The sequence below is a fragment of the Vicugna pacos genome, chromosome 1, assembly GCF_048564905.1.
Source record: "Vicugna pacos chromosome 1, VicPac4, whole genome shotgun sequence".
Classification (NCBI taxonomy): domain Eukaryota; kingdom Metazoa; phylum Chordata; class Mammalia; order Artiodactyla; family Camelidae; genus Vicugna; species Vicugna pacos.
Window position 1 is genome coordinate 121202789 of NC_132987.1, and position 16168 is coordinate 121218956.

Below are 16168 nucleotides of genomic sequence, written 5' to 3' on the forward strand. Positions count from 1 at the left end.
AGAAAAGCAGTTTTTTAAATGCTGCCAAGTGTGTCTGTTTAAAAAATCCCAGATCTGTGCAGCGCTCAGCACCCCCGCCCGGTCCCACAGCCAGGCCTCCAGGTGGGGAACGAGGCACACCTGCTGGCACCGAGGTCCCCACCTGTTTGAGGGTGTCATCGCAGGGAAGGAGCAGGATGGCCAGCACACAGCAAGGATGGAGACCCAAGGGAAAACCCTGGAAGGAGAAGCAGGAGGGAGGGAGGGGACGGAGGAACAGTGGTCTCGGGATGGGCCTGGGTCAGCGAGGCTCTGCCTTTCAGAATGAACAGAGGTGGCAGGAGGGAGAGGCGGGTTCTGTGAACAGAAGGGACGGACAGCTGGTCCAGCAGGAGGAGGTGACAGAATGGAGAGGAAAGGGCGCCCCACAAGACCCCTGTTCCTACTTGTCACAGTGCCCACCTGCCTTCCTCAGATGCAGGAAGCCCCCGTGGGCTGTTCTGGCCCCAAGACAAAGGCCAGGCCAGGGGTGAGAAGCAGCAGCCAGACCGCCTTTCCCATCATGTGCGCCAAGGATCTGGTCACAGCTTCACAAACTGCCCTCCATTACCCTGACGTGCCCCCGGGACCAGGCCCCAGCCCAGGTAGCAGGAGACAGACTCCATCTTCATCCCAGGGTCCAGAAATCACGTCTGAGAATCCGCCCCCTCCTCCCTCTTCTAACTCCGACTCCTCCCCCATCTGTCCCTTCTGCTTCCACGAAGGGGGGTTCCTGGGGGAGAGGCGGGAAGCCAACAGGTGGGAGGTAGGCGAGGCGGGAGGCAGGCCCCTGCAGCCAGGCTCTCCAGCATGGTGCCACGGACCCGTCGGCCACGTGGTGCTGTGCACGGGGCCGCCCTGTGCCCTGCGAGTTGGGGAGCAGCACCCTGGCCTCTACCCGCCTGATGCCAGCAGTGCCTCCAACTCCCAGCTGAGATAGCCCAAACCCTCTCCAGATGCTGCCAGTGTCCCCCGGGGAGGGGGCACAGTCACCCAAGAAGGAACCCCTGGTCTGCGGCACCAAGAGCAAAGGAGCAGGAGGCAGGACAGCCCCCTCAGGATCCAGACCCCAAGTGGCCGAGGTTCCTAACACTTATGCTCTCGGGGAGTCGGGACCCAGCGAGGAGCCGCGCCCCCAGGCTCAGCTCTGACGCCTGCCCCAGCTCCCCCTGCCCTGTCCTCTGCACTGGGACCTCCTGGTACTGCCTGGCTGATGGGGTTTTCTGGGAGGTGGGCACACACGGGTGGGCATGTCCCCGTTTCTGGAGGAGAAAGCCGAGGCTTGGCGAGTCCTGCAGGCTCACGGCCAGCACTGGCCCCCAGCCTCCGGGCCGCGTTCCCCTGGTAAACACCTTCAGGTCACCGTTGTGCCAGAGCGCCGTCTGGGTAAAACTGCCCGCACGGACGACGTTTACGGATGCTGAGCACTGACTTGGTGCTCGTGGGAAACACCCCCGTCCTCCCGCAACGATCACCTCTTCGCCGCACACGGAGCAGGGAACCGGGTAGTTTTCTAGGGAGCCCCTCTCCCTGTGGCCCCTGTGAGGCTCGAGTTGGGAGGTCTGGCTTGGTTTCAGTTAGAGGAAAGACTCAGAGAGGCACACAGGAGTAGGGGTGCCCGTCTCAGCAGCTGAGGGAACCCCAGTCTCTGCCCAGCTCTTGGTGACCCCTCTCAACGCTCTGGATAGTCCTGCTTGCGGGGGCGGGGCCCAGACAGGGTAAGGAGCGCCTCCAGCCATGAACACAAACTGCCCCTCCAAAGGCAGAGAGGTGACTCAGCCACTCACCCTCGGGAGGGTTCTGAATAGGGCCTCCACCCCCGCCTCCGCGCTCTAAATGGGCTCAAATGTTCAGTGCAGGTGTTTTCGTGGGCGTGGGGCTGAGGGTGGGATGCCTTTGTGGAGGAGACGGGGAAGGAAGCAGAGGGCAGGAACTGGTTTAGCTTGGACACCAGCAGAAGGGCAGAGCCGTGGGGTGGAGGGGCGTGGGGACGGGTGGGGGAGGGGAGGGCTGTACCTTTATGCTTCTTGGTGGCGCCCGGCTCCAGCTCTGACACACTCAGGGAGCTCTCCGACAGCTCGTCCCCCTCGGGGTCGGGCGGGGCCCGGCCGCCCCACGCCCCGGCCTGGGGCTCCTTCTCCAAGTCCCAGGAGTCCAGTTCACTCTCCTGAGGCTCCAGGGCCGGCAGGGCCCCGGCCGAGGCCCCCTCCTCCTCCTCAGGCGGGGCAGGGGCCACCTCCGCCCCCAGACTGTCCGGGCCGTCCTTCTGGTGGGCACTGTGCATGGAGGCCGCGTAGTCCAGCATCAGGGAGGCGTCGCTGTCCTGAGATAGCGAGGTCTGTCCAGGGGCGAGAGGAGAAGTGAGGGTGAGGGAAGATCACACAGATACTCGAAAGGAGCGGCGGGTGGGGGAAAGCATTACCATCCCATCCAAACACCCGACTGGCCACTGCAGTGTCAGCCAGACGCCCAAGCGGCCAAGGGGCAGCTAAGGAGACGCGGGCTGACACCCAGTGAGCAGGTCTCCCACGGCAGAGGGCCGCCCGAGTTCGCAGGCTGGAAGGTGCTGAGGAAGCAGTTAAGGCCCGTCCCCCGGCAGCCGGGTGGCTGGACGCGTGTGTGGGCAGGGCATCCTTCTAAGCACAGGAGAGCACACGGGGCAGAGAAGGGAGCTCCGGAGCCCCAGACCCGATTTGCCCTTTAACCTTTGTCCCCACAGCGTTTCTGTGTTTCTCGCAGGCAGAATGGATCAGGACGCACTTCAGCCTAAGCCCTACATTCACGTGCAAAACACTTGCAGGTGCTAAACTGACCTACGGGGCTGGGGTGGGAGAGGGGCTGTGGGGACACAGGGGACTCGCTGGGGGGCTGGGCTGCTTGTCTGGATCTGTGTGGCAGGTGCACACGAGAGTCTCTCAGTGACAGCGGACAACCACCCTTTTCTGACTCGAGTCAGAAGTGCCCAGACTCAATTTGGGACTATTAGAGCATCAGTAAAAAAGACGACTACAATCAGTCAGATACATTAGATGCTGAGATCCCAGTGATTCTAAAATAAAACCTTAGAGAAAGCCTAGAGGAGCCTTGTTCTCATTTCACTCATTTATTCATCCTGAAGAAAACCCAATCTTTGGGCCAGGGGCTTCCAGAGACACCATCGCCCCCTGCTGGCTGCCTTTGGAAGTGCATGCTGGAAACCCAGTGGCATCACCTGGTGATGCTGTTCAAAGCACCTGGACCCCTCCATGGCATGGTACCATGGTAACATGGGTGACTGACCTTTCGCACCTCCCAGGACCTGTTCTAGGCCCTCTCCCAGCAGCTGAGGGGTCCATTTTCACGGTGCCCTCCGATCCGACCCTCTCATGCCTTCATGGTATCAACCCACCCTGTGTCCAAAAATCCACCTTCTTCCTCATCCCCTCTCAACGACCACATCTCCCAGCTGTCCCCCACTGTTCACTTTCTCCTCGTTCATTCTGCAATGTTAAAGAGCAGTACGGGACTGACATGGGGCCATTCCCTGAGGGGCTGGCCGCTCCTGCAGCCTGGCCTGCCTGGCGTCCCCCAGGGGTGGCCTACCAGCCGTCATCTGCTCTGGACAAACGTCACAGAGCAGGAGAACGGAGAAATGGGGGGTTGGGATGTGTTTTAAAACAAGCTTCATTTCTCTGATGGCAAAAAGGCATAAACACTCATTGCAAAAAAAAAAGGAAATGGTTTGGAGATGTGTAGTGTGTAAAGTGAAGTCTCCCTGTGACGGGGTGCTGATGGGGGCTGAGGTGCTGCCCCCAAAGGGGAGCTGACATCATGTCGGCCTTTCTGTTTCAATCATTTTTCTTCAAATGATTCAGTAACCTCTCAACCACCAAAGCATCCCCGGTCAGAGACTTTCCAGTTTCCTTCACTGACAGGATAAGCTGCGTAAACACCACAAAGAACCCCTCCTTGGTGAGGAAGGCAACCTGACGTTTCTGGAGCTGGTGGAGAGCTCGGGCCCCGACACGAGGGGCTCACCTTGGAGACCCCGGAGATGATGAGCGTGCTCTTTTTCCGTGGAGATTTGAGCTTTAGCTTTGAAGACTCGCTGAGCTGTCGGATGGCGACTTCGGCCACGGGGTCCGTGCCGGTCAGCACCAGGAGCTCTGCGAGAGAGGGCACATTAGCAAAGCCTGAAACTTTGACAGGGACATCTGGGGTAACAGATATGGTCCTTGAGGAGAGGTTGGCAAATACTTTCTGTAAAGGACCGGAGAGCTGGATAGTTGGAGTTTTCTGGGCGGCTGGTCTGTCACAATTAGTCCATGCTGCCTCGGAATTGGGGAAGCAGCCACTGACCATATGGAAAAGTGCACGGGGCTGGGTTCAGAGGAAAGCTTGAGCAGGACAGGTGATGGGCTGGGGCCAGCGGTGGCCACAGGCTGCAGTCCATTGACCCTGGGTCCACAGCTGATGCTCTGTGATGATACAACACTCACTGAGGGGTACACTTCAGATCGTGCACTTTACTGGACGTAAGTGATGCCTCCGTGGAGGGAAAGAACAACTGAGGCAGGTAAACAAAAACCTCTAAGCTCTGGGGAGACCGTGAACTTTGAGAGGCAATGCACCGCTCCTCCTCCCGCCCAGGAGCGGCTGGTGGACCTCACACCCCAGTGTGCAGAGTGATGGGCGGCCAGTTCACAGAAGCTGTTCCTTCCCCTGGGGGAACTACACGGGGGCCACCATCCGGGGAGGCTCGAAGCCCTGCAAAGAGCTCCACGCACGCTACTGCGCAGATCACCCCCAGACCCTCTGAGGGAAGTGCTGTTTTAATCCTCGTTTGAGTAACAGGGAAGAGGTGAGGCAGCCAGGTAGGCGGCAGAGCTGAGATGCCCGGCCAGGTCCCTTGGACTCAAGGCTGATGCCGGAACTCACGCTAAGCTCACTTCTGATGCAGTGAGATTAAAGCAACACTGGAATTAAAGGAGTGGGATGTGAACAGGAACTTTTCAGTCCTGGCCTGCGGACAACAGACACAACACTTCCAAAGGCAGTGGAGGGGGGCAAAGTGACAGCCGACCCCCAGTGGCGGGAGGGCGTGGGGAGGGCTCCTCGGGAGGGAGCTGGGCCTTGGGACAGGGATGCAGAGGGCCAGGGAAGGGAGAATGCTTGACCCCCCGGTTTAGACTGTGCTTTGATTTCAAGAGACAGTAACACAAGCAACCAGAAATGTGGGCAATCTGCACCCAGAGTTCTGGGGGAAACTCCTTTTAAGTAGGTTTCATGGGCTGGGGGAGACAAAAATAAAGTGGCCTTTATGATTACGTGACCTGAGTCCTACTATTTTATGGAATCCATGTAGCTGGCACATTGAACAAGAGAAAAAGATCACCTTCATAAAGTTTATTAAGTGAGATCTGAGCGGAGTGTGCTCTGAAACTCAGAGCAGGGAGCCAACACCCCTCCTGGCCTCCCATCAGCTTCGATCTCCTTTGTCTCCCTCTAGTTCTTCACGTATTATGAAAAAAACCCTCCCCAAACCTCAAAAAGGAGCTGCATCCTTCTCCCAAGGAGAGGGAGGCCGGTGGGCCCGCCTGCAGGTGCTGAGGGGCGTGGCTGGGATTACCTGTGTCTGAGGAGGAGAACGTCTTGCTGACGGGGGCGCCATGGCAGGGGACAGCTTGGACGGAGATGTCCTTCTCAATGACCTTCACCTTGACAGGTGTCCGCAGGGGAGACTCTGCCCGGGAGAAATCCTGATTATAACGACCCTCTTGAAGTGCCCGACTCTACAGTCAGGGGAAAGTGAAACCACACCTCATGTCAACCCTGCTTCATGTGGCTGGAAAAGGTAGGAGCCAGACGTCAAGATATTTTATCAATCTCTCTTATTCTTTTTTTTTTTTTTTGGTGAGGAGTGGAGAAGGGGTGCGCTAGAGGGGCATTGGAAGCCCAGGTTTAAATAAAATTTCAAAAACCTTTTAATTAAGCCAGAATTTCACGTTCTGTTTTGGATTCCAAAACCGTGTCAAGTGATCTATTCCAGGGAGATAACGCTTTTGTTCAGGCAGGAACACGGTATAAGTTCCAAAAAAATAAATAAATAAACCATACACTTCCACAGAAGTTGCCCCCAAGGCGGTGGCTGTGGGGACAACCACAGAATCCGGCTGGATCTGAAGCGGCTGAGCAACAAGCCTTCAAATGAATGACCTGTAACAGAAGCAGCTCGGCGCTGACCGCTCACAGCCAAGGTTAAGGGCAGTGCGCTGTCCCCACGGAAATGTCATGGAGCGCATTCGATGGCTCAGCTACTGCCTAGACTTTTAGCTTCAGAATATACTACAGGGGTGAGCCTTGCTTTGGCTTGTCATGTATTTGACCAGGTAGGAAGATAACTGTCCAAAAACTAAAAGGCTACACGAACGGCCTGACAATTCGCGCTCTCCCCGCACATGAGGTTCCTGTGGCGCTTGCGGGGAAGCGCGGCTCCAGGGCGTGCACGGGCAGGACGCCCTCCGCTCTCACCGGAGCTCAGCGGGGAGGCTCTCCCCGCGTCGAGGCGAGGCTTGGTTTTCACGGCAGTGACAGTAGTGACCACGGTCCCGCAGGGCATCACCGTGCGGTCTTTCTCTATCTTTGCAGCAGGAGCAGGTGAAGGGAGTTGCCAGGATTTTGCTTCGCTGGGTTCTATGTAAGAAAACTGCAGAGAAGGCAGGTTACGTGCTCTGTGGTCCGCGAGGACGGACAGCCCGCCGAGGGGTGCTCCCTTCCCCGGCCGTCACCGCTGGCTTCTTCAGCTGTCACTTAGCGTCCTGATTAACTGGGTGTCCCCAGTATGGACGTGGGGTGGTGAGACCCACACTCACGCCCATCCATGCGGCACATAAAGATGGGAACAGAAGCTAGAGAACCACTGAGCTGAAACAGCCCTTTCTGGGTTAGGCCCACGTGAAAGGGGCCCCGGGGAAGCTACATCAGGAGACACCTCAACGGGACCGTGGGCGGGGAGCGTCCCGGTCCAGAAATGCCTGGTAGGAAACTCCAGCTCTTCTCAGACGAGCTCCATGTTTCACGTTGAAGCCAGAGCAAGGCCCTGACAGACATAAATGAAGACGCTCCTTATCTCAAGTGGACCGAGCTGGAACCTGGCCCGTGGAGAGTGATGCCGTGCATACGTACCTCCGCGGTGACCGAGCCCAGCGCCGAGCAGCCTGCGGAGGACCCACTGGTCAGCGTGAAGCTCTGCGGCCCGGAAGGCTGCTTCTTAAACAAATCCAAGGGGACAGTCGTCGTCGCCAACAGAGCTAAAGAGACAGGGGACAAGAGTGGAGCACTGCAGTGTGTCCCCGGGGCTCCCCGGGAGCAGGACGGCCAGGGGGCTGCTGCCGTGGGAACGAACTCCTGATTAACTGGGTGTCCCCAGTATGGACGTGGGGTGGTGAGACCCACACTCACGCCCATCCATGCGGCACATAAAGATGGGAACAGAAGCTGGAGAACCACTGAGCTGAAACAGCCCTTTCTGGGTTAGGCCCACGTGAAAGGGGCCCCGGGGAAGCTACATCAGGAGACATCTCAACGGGACCGTGGGCGGGGAAAGGCTCCCATTACAGAACACTTCAGAAACGTCCACGTCACAGAGGACGAAGGAGGCTGTGGAAATGCTCCAGACCAAGGGAGGCTGCAGAGTGTGATCATCAGAAGCAGCGTCTGGCCCTGCACTGGAGTGGAGAGCACCGCTGCGAAGGGCGTTAAAGGCTCACGGATGGAAATCACGGGCTCTGGGCGGCGGATTAAAGAAGTGAATCACCGCAGTTCAGGAAGCTGGTGACTGTGCTGTGGACAATTAAGAGACTATCCCCAGTCCTGGGAAGTACACACCAAAGAAATCAGGGGTAAAGGGCCAGGACGCCTGAAACGTACACTCGGGGGGCTCACACATTACCCTCGTGTGTGTGTGCGCGCGTGTGTAGACAGCGGGACAGCAAGTGAGAGCGACCACTGAGTGTTCGCGCAAGCTAAAAGGGAGTGGAGCAAAACACTGAAAATACGTTGAGTCTGAGTAACAGTTTATATGGTTGTTCTTTGCCCTGTTTTTCTGAAGAGGTTTCATGGATCCCATCAGGCTGGACTGGAAGGAAATTCAGATGGAGCCAACGGGGCGGTGCCCCGGCAATGGATTAGGCAGACAGAGGTCCCGCCCCGTGGTCAGACCCACACCCTCTCTAGGAATGTCAGTTCCTCTCTCCCGAGCATCTCAGTCATCTCGGGACCACAGAATCAAGGAAACTACCTCAAAATGTTTTACTAATGTTTTGTTTTGTTTAGGAGCTTGAGTTGCTTTTTCTGAAGTCTTTGTAACTTGAGATAATTAGATGCCTGGTTTCACAGCTGGATAAACCAGGCAAGCGTCACCCCTATCAGTTTTCGTATGCTTTAAAAACATAATATTGAAACTACCGATTTATACACATAGACACACAGGTCCATGTTCCCTTTAGTGATTTTACCTCTCATTGCTGCTTTCTTGTATCTAAAGCATGTGTCCAATTTAAGCCGCTGTGGCTTATTTTTATAAGGAAAAGCCAGTTGCAATTCATAGGGACAAAAAGCGGAAGGGCGGGGGAGGGGACGGGGGGAGAGAGTGTTTAATGGGGACAGAGGTCCAGTTTTGTAAGAGGGAAGGAATTCTGGAGACAGAGGGTGGTTGTGATGGTTACGTAACCATGTGAATGCACTTAATGCCACTGAATTTTGCACTCAAGAATGATTAAGATCGTAAATTTTATGTTGTATGCATTTCACCACAATAAAAATGGGGGGAACAAAGATCTATTAAGGCTAAGAGGGATGAGAACTGCTTCTCTAAGCCAAGAATTGTTAAATAAAAGATTTTTGATATTTGTTTAAAAAAAAAAGGAAAAAAAAAGAACCAGTTGAATATACTCTTTCCCAAAACGTCTGACCTTGCTAATATCTGGAATGGACTTTCAACCAAACATCCCCTTGGGAAGACCTGGAGTGGTATAGGTGGAGGGGCTGGCCTCCTCTGGGGGGGTCTCCTCCCCTCCCTGGTCGTGGGGAAAGCAGGACGTGCCCCCAGAGAGCAGCGCCTCCAACCGCCTGCTGACACTCACCTTCTGAGGATCGCCCATCCTCTGAAATCTGCAGGTGCAACTCCCTGGACTTGGCATTCAACTCACTGTGGAAGGGAAGAGAGGCTTCACTATTACAATGCTTTACTACTTTTTTGAAATAGTGTTTTTCTTTCTGATTAAAGAAAGAAATGCAAATCATCATCAATGCAAATCACATCAATATTTAAGAAACCACAGAGACATAAAACCAAAACACAAAGAATATCTGCAACTTCACTCTCCAGAAGTAGTTACTGTTAATGTCTGGTGACTAGTCTCCCAGGATTATCCAACAGATCTTTCTGGATGATGATGGAAATGTTCGTAGAGCTGCTGTCAAGTACAGTGGCCACTAGACACACATGGCTCTTGAGAAAGTGAAATGTGGCTAGTGCAAACTGAAGAAATGGCTTTAATTTTAATTTTAATTAATTGAGATTTAAAGAGCTACATAAGGCTAGTAGTTACTGCACTGAAAAGTGTAGCCATATATAATTGTATGAAAACAAACATAGGACATAATACACCTCCCTCCTCCTTTGTAAGCTGTTTTTTCACTTAAGATATCACTGGCATCTTCCCATGTCAATAATGACAGAGCAACATCCTTTTTAACAGGCGCCTAATACTCCACAATCTGGCCTTATGGAATTTTATTCAGCCAACTCCTCAATAACAGGCTGGTTGTTTCCAGTATTTCATAAATATAAACAAGCTGAAGTAAACACCCTCAGATGTATATCTTTGTACACACTATGTGGTTATTTCCTTAGGAAAAGAGCAATTGCCAGCCAAAAGGTACACGTATTTAAGAGATTTTCTTTTTTAATATATATTGATGACTTCCAGAGTAATTATTTCAATTTATAGTCCCACTGGCCATTCTCACTTATCTTGTTCTTTACCAACCTGTAAGGAGAAAGACAATCTCTTTTGTTTAAGTTTGTATTTCTTTAACTATTTCTGAGATTGAACTTCTTAGAAGTCTCCAGCTACCTACAGTTCTTGATTTTGTATTTCTAGTTCAAAAATGTTGTCCAGTTTTGTAAAAGAGTTCTCATATGTTCATCAATACTTTATAAAAACTCTTTATAGTATACATGGCACATCTTCTTCCATTATTTTTTCTAGTTATTTATTAAGTACCAGAAAGTGATTGATTTATATATTTTTACAGTCAGCTACTTTACTGAAATATTATTTGTATTAGTTTTTATACTATTATTATTTCTATCCTATATCCATTATTTCTAATAGTTTTAATTGATTTTCTTAAGTAGTCTAGATATGCAATAATATCATCTCCAAGTAATGATTCGTTTTGCCTCTTCCTTTCTAGTACTTGTATATTATTTCTTTTTCTTCTCTAATTGCATTAGCCAGTACTTCCAGAATGAAACAGTGAGTATCCTTCTCTCGACTAGTCGGACTGCTTCTAGTATGTATCAAGTATAGTTATTTTTAAAATCTTATTAAAGAAGTGACCATAAATCTTGTTCCAATTAAGTTTTAAAAATTAGAAATGGGTATTAAATGTTACTGAGTATCTTTTTGACATATATAGAGATAATAAGTTTGTCTTCTCTTTTGATTGAGTGACATGGTGAATTTCATTAATAGATCTCACGTCGAACCATGCTTGCATTCCTGGTATGAACTCACTCAGTCTTGCTATATTATTTTTCAAGGTGTTCCTGGATTCTATTTGATAATACATTAGAATTCCTACATCATAATTAATAAGTGGCCTACACTTCCCTTTCTCCATGCTCTTTGTCAGATTTTGGTATCAATTAGAAGTTTTCTTCCATTCTGCTCTGGATGATGTGTTTCTAAAGCAAGTGGGAGGCCCAACAACAAATCTCTCTTGTCACATCAGGGCATGTGGACCTAAATGAGGAGGGAATCAATACCAAGAGCTGCTTTCAAAAAGAAATCACGTCTGACTTAGAGCTACCTCAGATGTTTAATGTAATTCTTTAAAGAATGTTAAATTTTCTTCCTTCCTTCCTTTCTCTCTTTTGTTATGAACAGTGCTACAGAATAGTTTTAGAATTTGGCAGTCTTAAGCGGGCATGACTGTGAAAACCCAAGCCCCGGTAGCGGGCCATACGCACAAGGTGAATTCTTCTTCCCAAGTGAGGGTGGCAGTGCTTTTCGCGAGGCTGCTGGAGAACTTCTGAACGGGCTCGTTCAGCTCAACTACGCACACAGGGTTAACGCTGCCTGCAACCAAACAGAGGGGCACCACATTGGCTTTCATTTTTGTATTCTAATTGCATTAAGACTTTTTTGTGTATACAAGAAAGGCTAAACTAAATGTCTACGGCCTTGACTCACCCACTTCTGAGGGTCTAGTGTTCCTTTCACTTGCCATTTGCAAATTCTCAAAGCACTTCATCTGGGGTTACAGACTCTGTACTCACTGTGGATGTCCACAGCCCTGGACTGACCCCAAGTACCCCTGCTCCCCGACTTAGTTCTGGCTGCAGGCCCGTGGCAGGGGGCCCTACTACAGCAGCGGTGTGGGCCCCACTCTGAACAAAACTAACTGCTTGCAAAAGAAAGGGAATCTGGTGTGGTTGCTCAATTTGGGGATAAGCCACTCTCTCCACTGAAAGGCGGGGATCACACCACAGACCCAATTGCTGGGAGCCACAGGAGGAAGTAAGGGCCATGGAGAACCCACAAGGCATGCCCTCCACTCTGCCTCCACTGCAGACATCACTTCCACAGCCAGCCGGGCGCCCTGCCCTCACCGGGGAGCCCCAGGCAGCCCCACCGCCCACCTGAGGCACCAGGACGGCTCAGCAGTGAGGCTCGGATATTCTTCACCAGCAGTTTGAGCTCATGAGCCCTTGGAGGTTTGGGAGGGCAGGATTCCTGAGTAGATGAAGTGCGCTGTAGCTGCTGCAGAAACAAAGAGCGGTGACCCCTGGGAAGACAGAGGACTGGAGAGGAGCCTGCCAGACTCCTGCTCCAGCGAGGGCATCTTCAGGAAAACCTGCCCTGGGAGCCTGGCCCCGGGTCTGCTCTGTAACAACCTTCCCTTCTTACAGGACTGGAGGGCAGTAGTCAGCCACAGGCACTTCCCTGCCTGGAAGCCTTTTACCTCCCAAGGAAAGCAACTGAAGGAGCGACACCTTCAGCCAGTGAGGGCTCCCCAGAATCTCGCTGTGGGTGGAGACTGGGAGCAAAGCTCGCCGGGGTCCATGCCTGACCCAGGCCACATGCTTAGGGAGAGCGGGACACCCTCTCCAGGCTGCAGGTATCCACTGCCAGCAGCACCAGGTGGGACACCAGCTCAAATGGCTACAGGACACAACAGGCGACTTCCCATCTGCAGGCAGACCCGCTGTCCACGTGGGGAATATCTAAGTGCCGCCTGGGTGCCTGTGCTAGGGAGGAAGCCAGGGTCCTTATCAGTCCTCAAATCAGCATCGAGGCATTTCCAACAGAGAGCCTCCCGAGCCCAGGGGACCCCACCCCAGACCAGCCTTTCCCAGACTAGCTTCCAGCTCCCACTTGTGGCCACGAGTGTTCTTTTAAAGGGGCTCCTTAGAGACAAACATTGGGAAGCCTGGAGAGGCTTCTCAGAGACATCATGGGCTTCCGCACAGTAAGAGCCTTCCAGGGAGGGATCCTAAATGATCTGACCTCAGAATTCTTTCGGCAGGGAATGTTTACAGCCTCAAGCAACTGTAATGTGTTTTTGGTCACCGTCTAGAAAATACTGTTCTGAACCAGGGCCTTGCCAATTGTGAGCTGCAGGTGCTGGGAGGCCAAGAAGTAATCACAGAACTCCTTACGATCCAGGCCCACAGGCACCGGGGACAGAGCGAACCAAATGTCTGGGATGGAGACACCGTGTCTTTTCAATTGCGTCCATGTGATGGTTAATTTCACAGTCAACCTGATGGGACCACGGGGTGCCAAGGCACGTGGTCAAACATTGTTCTGGGCATGTCTGCCAGGATGTTTCTGCATGAGATTAACATTTAGATCCACAGACCGAGTAAAGCAGGCTGCCTTCCCTAATGTGGGTGGGCCTCGTCCAATCAGTTGAAGGGCTGACTTTCCCTGGAATAAGAGGGAGTCCCTCATGCCTGGCTGCCTTCCAGCTGGCATATCCATTTTCTCCTGCCTTTGGACTTGAATGGCTACATCAGCTCTTCTGGGTCTCCCTGCTGACTCCCTCTGCAGCTCCTGGGACTTGTCAGCCTCTATAATCATGTAAGCCAATGCTTTATAATAAATTTCTTCATATACATATGACAAAATATATATTTTACATATAATTGGCTCATGCAATTATAGAGGCTATTATTATACCCCCCACACACACACACACCCTACTGGCTCTGTTTCCCTAGAAAACCCTGACTGATATAATGTGTGTGCTATTTTGATACATAAACTCTACAGATTTATTTAAAAGCATCATTGAATTTATGATAGTCTTGGTCCTTTAATTTTCTGAATCCACATATTCTAAAAGTAAGCCATTATTTTCTGAAGTTTCTCCAATTTTGACATTAAAAATTGACCACCATATTCACAACAACCAGGCACCTCTGACTTGAACTAAAAAACCACAAAGGAATTACTGAGAGACAGCGAGCAGCTGAGAGCCTGCTCTCACCTCTGGGCAGCCTGGCCTGACCACTCCCCACCTCCACCTCTGGGGGCAAGCCCTGTCAGCCGCCCGGCCTGGGAATCCTGTATCTCACTCTGCCTGTTGGCTTACTCAGCTGCTCCTGCTCCTGCGTCAGGAGGGTGAAGCCAGTTTTTTACATTCTTTTAATCCCCAATGCCCAGAACACATCATGGAACACCATGATCCACTCGTATTTTTTCAAAGGATCAAGGAGATTTTTGTCTCCAGACTCTACACACTCATAGCTGGTGATGCCGTAATAAGAACCAGAGACTGAGTCTGCGTCAAAAATCTGTATTAAAAGTTATAATTTCAAAATGACTTTACTAAAAACTACTGATAAAGATGATATTCCACCATGCCAAAAAAAATACTGGAAATATGCACAAAAAATAACTTTAGGGACTGTAAAAGCATGTTTTGTATAATCATCCTAAGAAGATCTGCTCATAATTGGGAGAACTGACTCACCAGAAACAAAGGTTTTTAGAAGGATTGCAGTAAAGATGTGAGAGACCAAGCTCCGGGAGGCTGCCCGGGCCAAATGTCCTGGACACGAATTTAGCCCCAGAAGCAGCACCCCCATCAGACGGCAGGGGGGGCCTCAGGTGGGGAGGGAGGCCGGCGGCACGGGAAGGGGCCACACGGAGTAGACAGCCTCATGTCCACACACCCAGGGAGACAGGCTCCGAGAGGTGGCTCCTCTGGCAGCAGGACCAGATCACGAGGCGGTCCCCTGGCCAGGGCTAACATTCTGTGCATCCAGCGTGCTCATCTGCCTGCCTTGGGGCAAGCTGTCACCTCAGTCCTGAACGGATAAGGTCCCAGACAGCAGGCTCTGAGTGGACAGTGAAAAGTCAGGTTTTGGTTCCTGGAAAGGAGAGGATCTGGGCTCATTAGGGTCGGACTACTTTGAGCGGCCCAGACACCTCTTTCTTCCCTCCCACGGGGCCTCGGGACCTGTGCCCTGAACTCGGAGCTTCGCCTCAGACCCCGCTCAAGATCCACCAGCAAGCGGTCGGGCAATCTCGCTCTGCTGCGGCGGGTGGAGGGTGTGGGAAATGCGCACAGATTCCCCAAGGGACGCGGACCCCCCACACCCCGCGTCCCTTGTGTGCAAAGCCCCCACACCCCAGGAACCGGTTTACCTGCACTTCCCTCACATCCACAGGCTTGGTGCTCAGAACCACCGATGGGGAGGCGGCGCTAACCAGGTGCTTCAAAATATCCTTGAGACTTTCAGCTACGGCCTCTGTCCCAACCGCCGGGTCCTGCGGAAAGAGCAGGCGGTCACCCAGTCATCTCATGACCAGGCGCCCGAGCGAAAGGGCTCCTCCGTGTCCCCGAGATGAAGCAAAGCCGGCGTCGCTGGGGCTCCGGGAGGTCCGGGAGGACACTCGTTCTCTTTGCTGATCTCAGGGGTCAGTCATGCTCCTTAGTTTAAAAAACGGTTATAAGTGAAACACGTGCAACATAGAAGCACGTTAACATTTCTGCACTCACTCTATCCATCTTTTTCCCTAAACATACAGACAGATGTTTTTTCTTTCTTGTGTAACATTTGATTTTTTTTTAATTAAAAAGTCTTCAAGTAGATAGAAATGTCTGAGAAGAATGACGGGAAGCTATGGAATAACAACAGAGCAGGACGACTTGCACTCGCAGATGTCAAGCTCCAAAAGCTGCAGTAACAGAGACTCCGCAGAAACGCATCCCCTTGCTCCAGAACGCCCACCGCGCTGCTGTTCACGACGGCCCCAGACTGGAAACTACGCCAGTATCCGGCAGCGTCTAACAGCTGCTTCCAGCCAGCGGAATACGGCAAAGGTGAGGCGATGTCAAAGGGTAGATTATACAGGACCCCCTCGTAGCACGCTGGAGTGAGAGGGTCTCCTCCTGGCCTCGAAGAAGCCAGCTGCCACGTGTGAGGGGCCACATGGCACAGAACCACAGGGCTCCTAGGTACTGAGAGCAGCCCTGGCCCACAGCCAGCAAGGGACGGAGGACCTCAGTCGTACAGCCATAAGGAACCAAGTTTTGCCAACAACTGCAGGAAACTGGAAGAGGATCTGGAGCTCCAAGAAGGACACTGTCAGGCCCAGACCTTGATGATAGCTTGGGAGACCCCAAGCAGGGGACCCAGTGAAGCCTGGATGGACTGACAGACACTATGAGATCAAGGTGCACTGGTTTACACTGCTAGGTTTGTGGTCATTACTTGCAAGCTTAGATAACTCACACACGTTAGTAGTCAGGAGCGTGGTTACCCTTAGCGGGGGCTGCAGGGAGTGAGTGGAAGGGGCCAGGAGGGCCTCTGGGGAACTGACCCTGTTCTGTTGGTGAGCTGGGTGCTGAGTACCCAGAAATGGTC

At 52.4% G+C, this 16168-nt stretch overlaps 2 protein-coding genes across 3 annotated transcripts in view; both read right to left on the reverse strand.

The window, feature by feature from the left end:
* Positions 1-2166, reverse strand: part of PRDM15 (PR/SET domain 15) — a 67890-nt gene extending 65724 nt beyond the window's left edge. Inside the window, exon 1 of the mRNA XM_072969567.1 lies at positions 2035-2166. The gene's annotated coding sequence lies outside the window, so the exon portion shown is untranslated. The remainder of the gene's footprint in view (positions 1-2034) is intronic.
* Positions 1-16168, reverse strand: part of C2CD2 (C2 calcium dependent domain containing 2) — a 50327-nt gene that overhangs the window by 6466 nt on the left and 27693 nt on the right. For both annotated transcript variants that reach the window (XM_072969620.1, XM_072969613.1), the window contains 9 exons: positions 14946-15068; positions 11930-12050; positions 11258-11366; positions 9141-9205; positions 7183-7307; positions 6529-6703; positions 5627-5740; positions 4036-4163; positions 2035-2356 (listed from right to left, as the gene is read on the reverse strand). In XM_072969620.1, the coding sequence (XP_072825721.1) occupies positions 2035-2356; positions 4036-4163; positions 5627-5740; positions 6529-6703; positions 7183-7307; positions 9141-9205; positions 11258-11366; positions 11930-12050; positions 14946-15068 (1282 nt within the window). The remainder of the gene's footprint in view (positions 1-2034; positions 2357-4035; positions 4164-5626; positions 5741-6528; positions 6704-7182; positions 7308-9140; positions 9206-11257; positions 11367-11929; positions 12051-14945; positions 15069-16168) is intronic.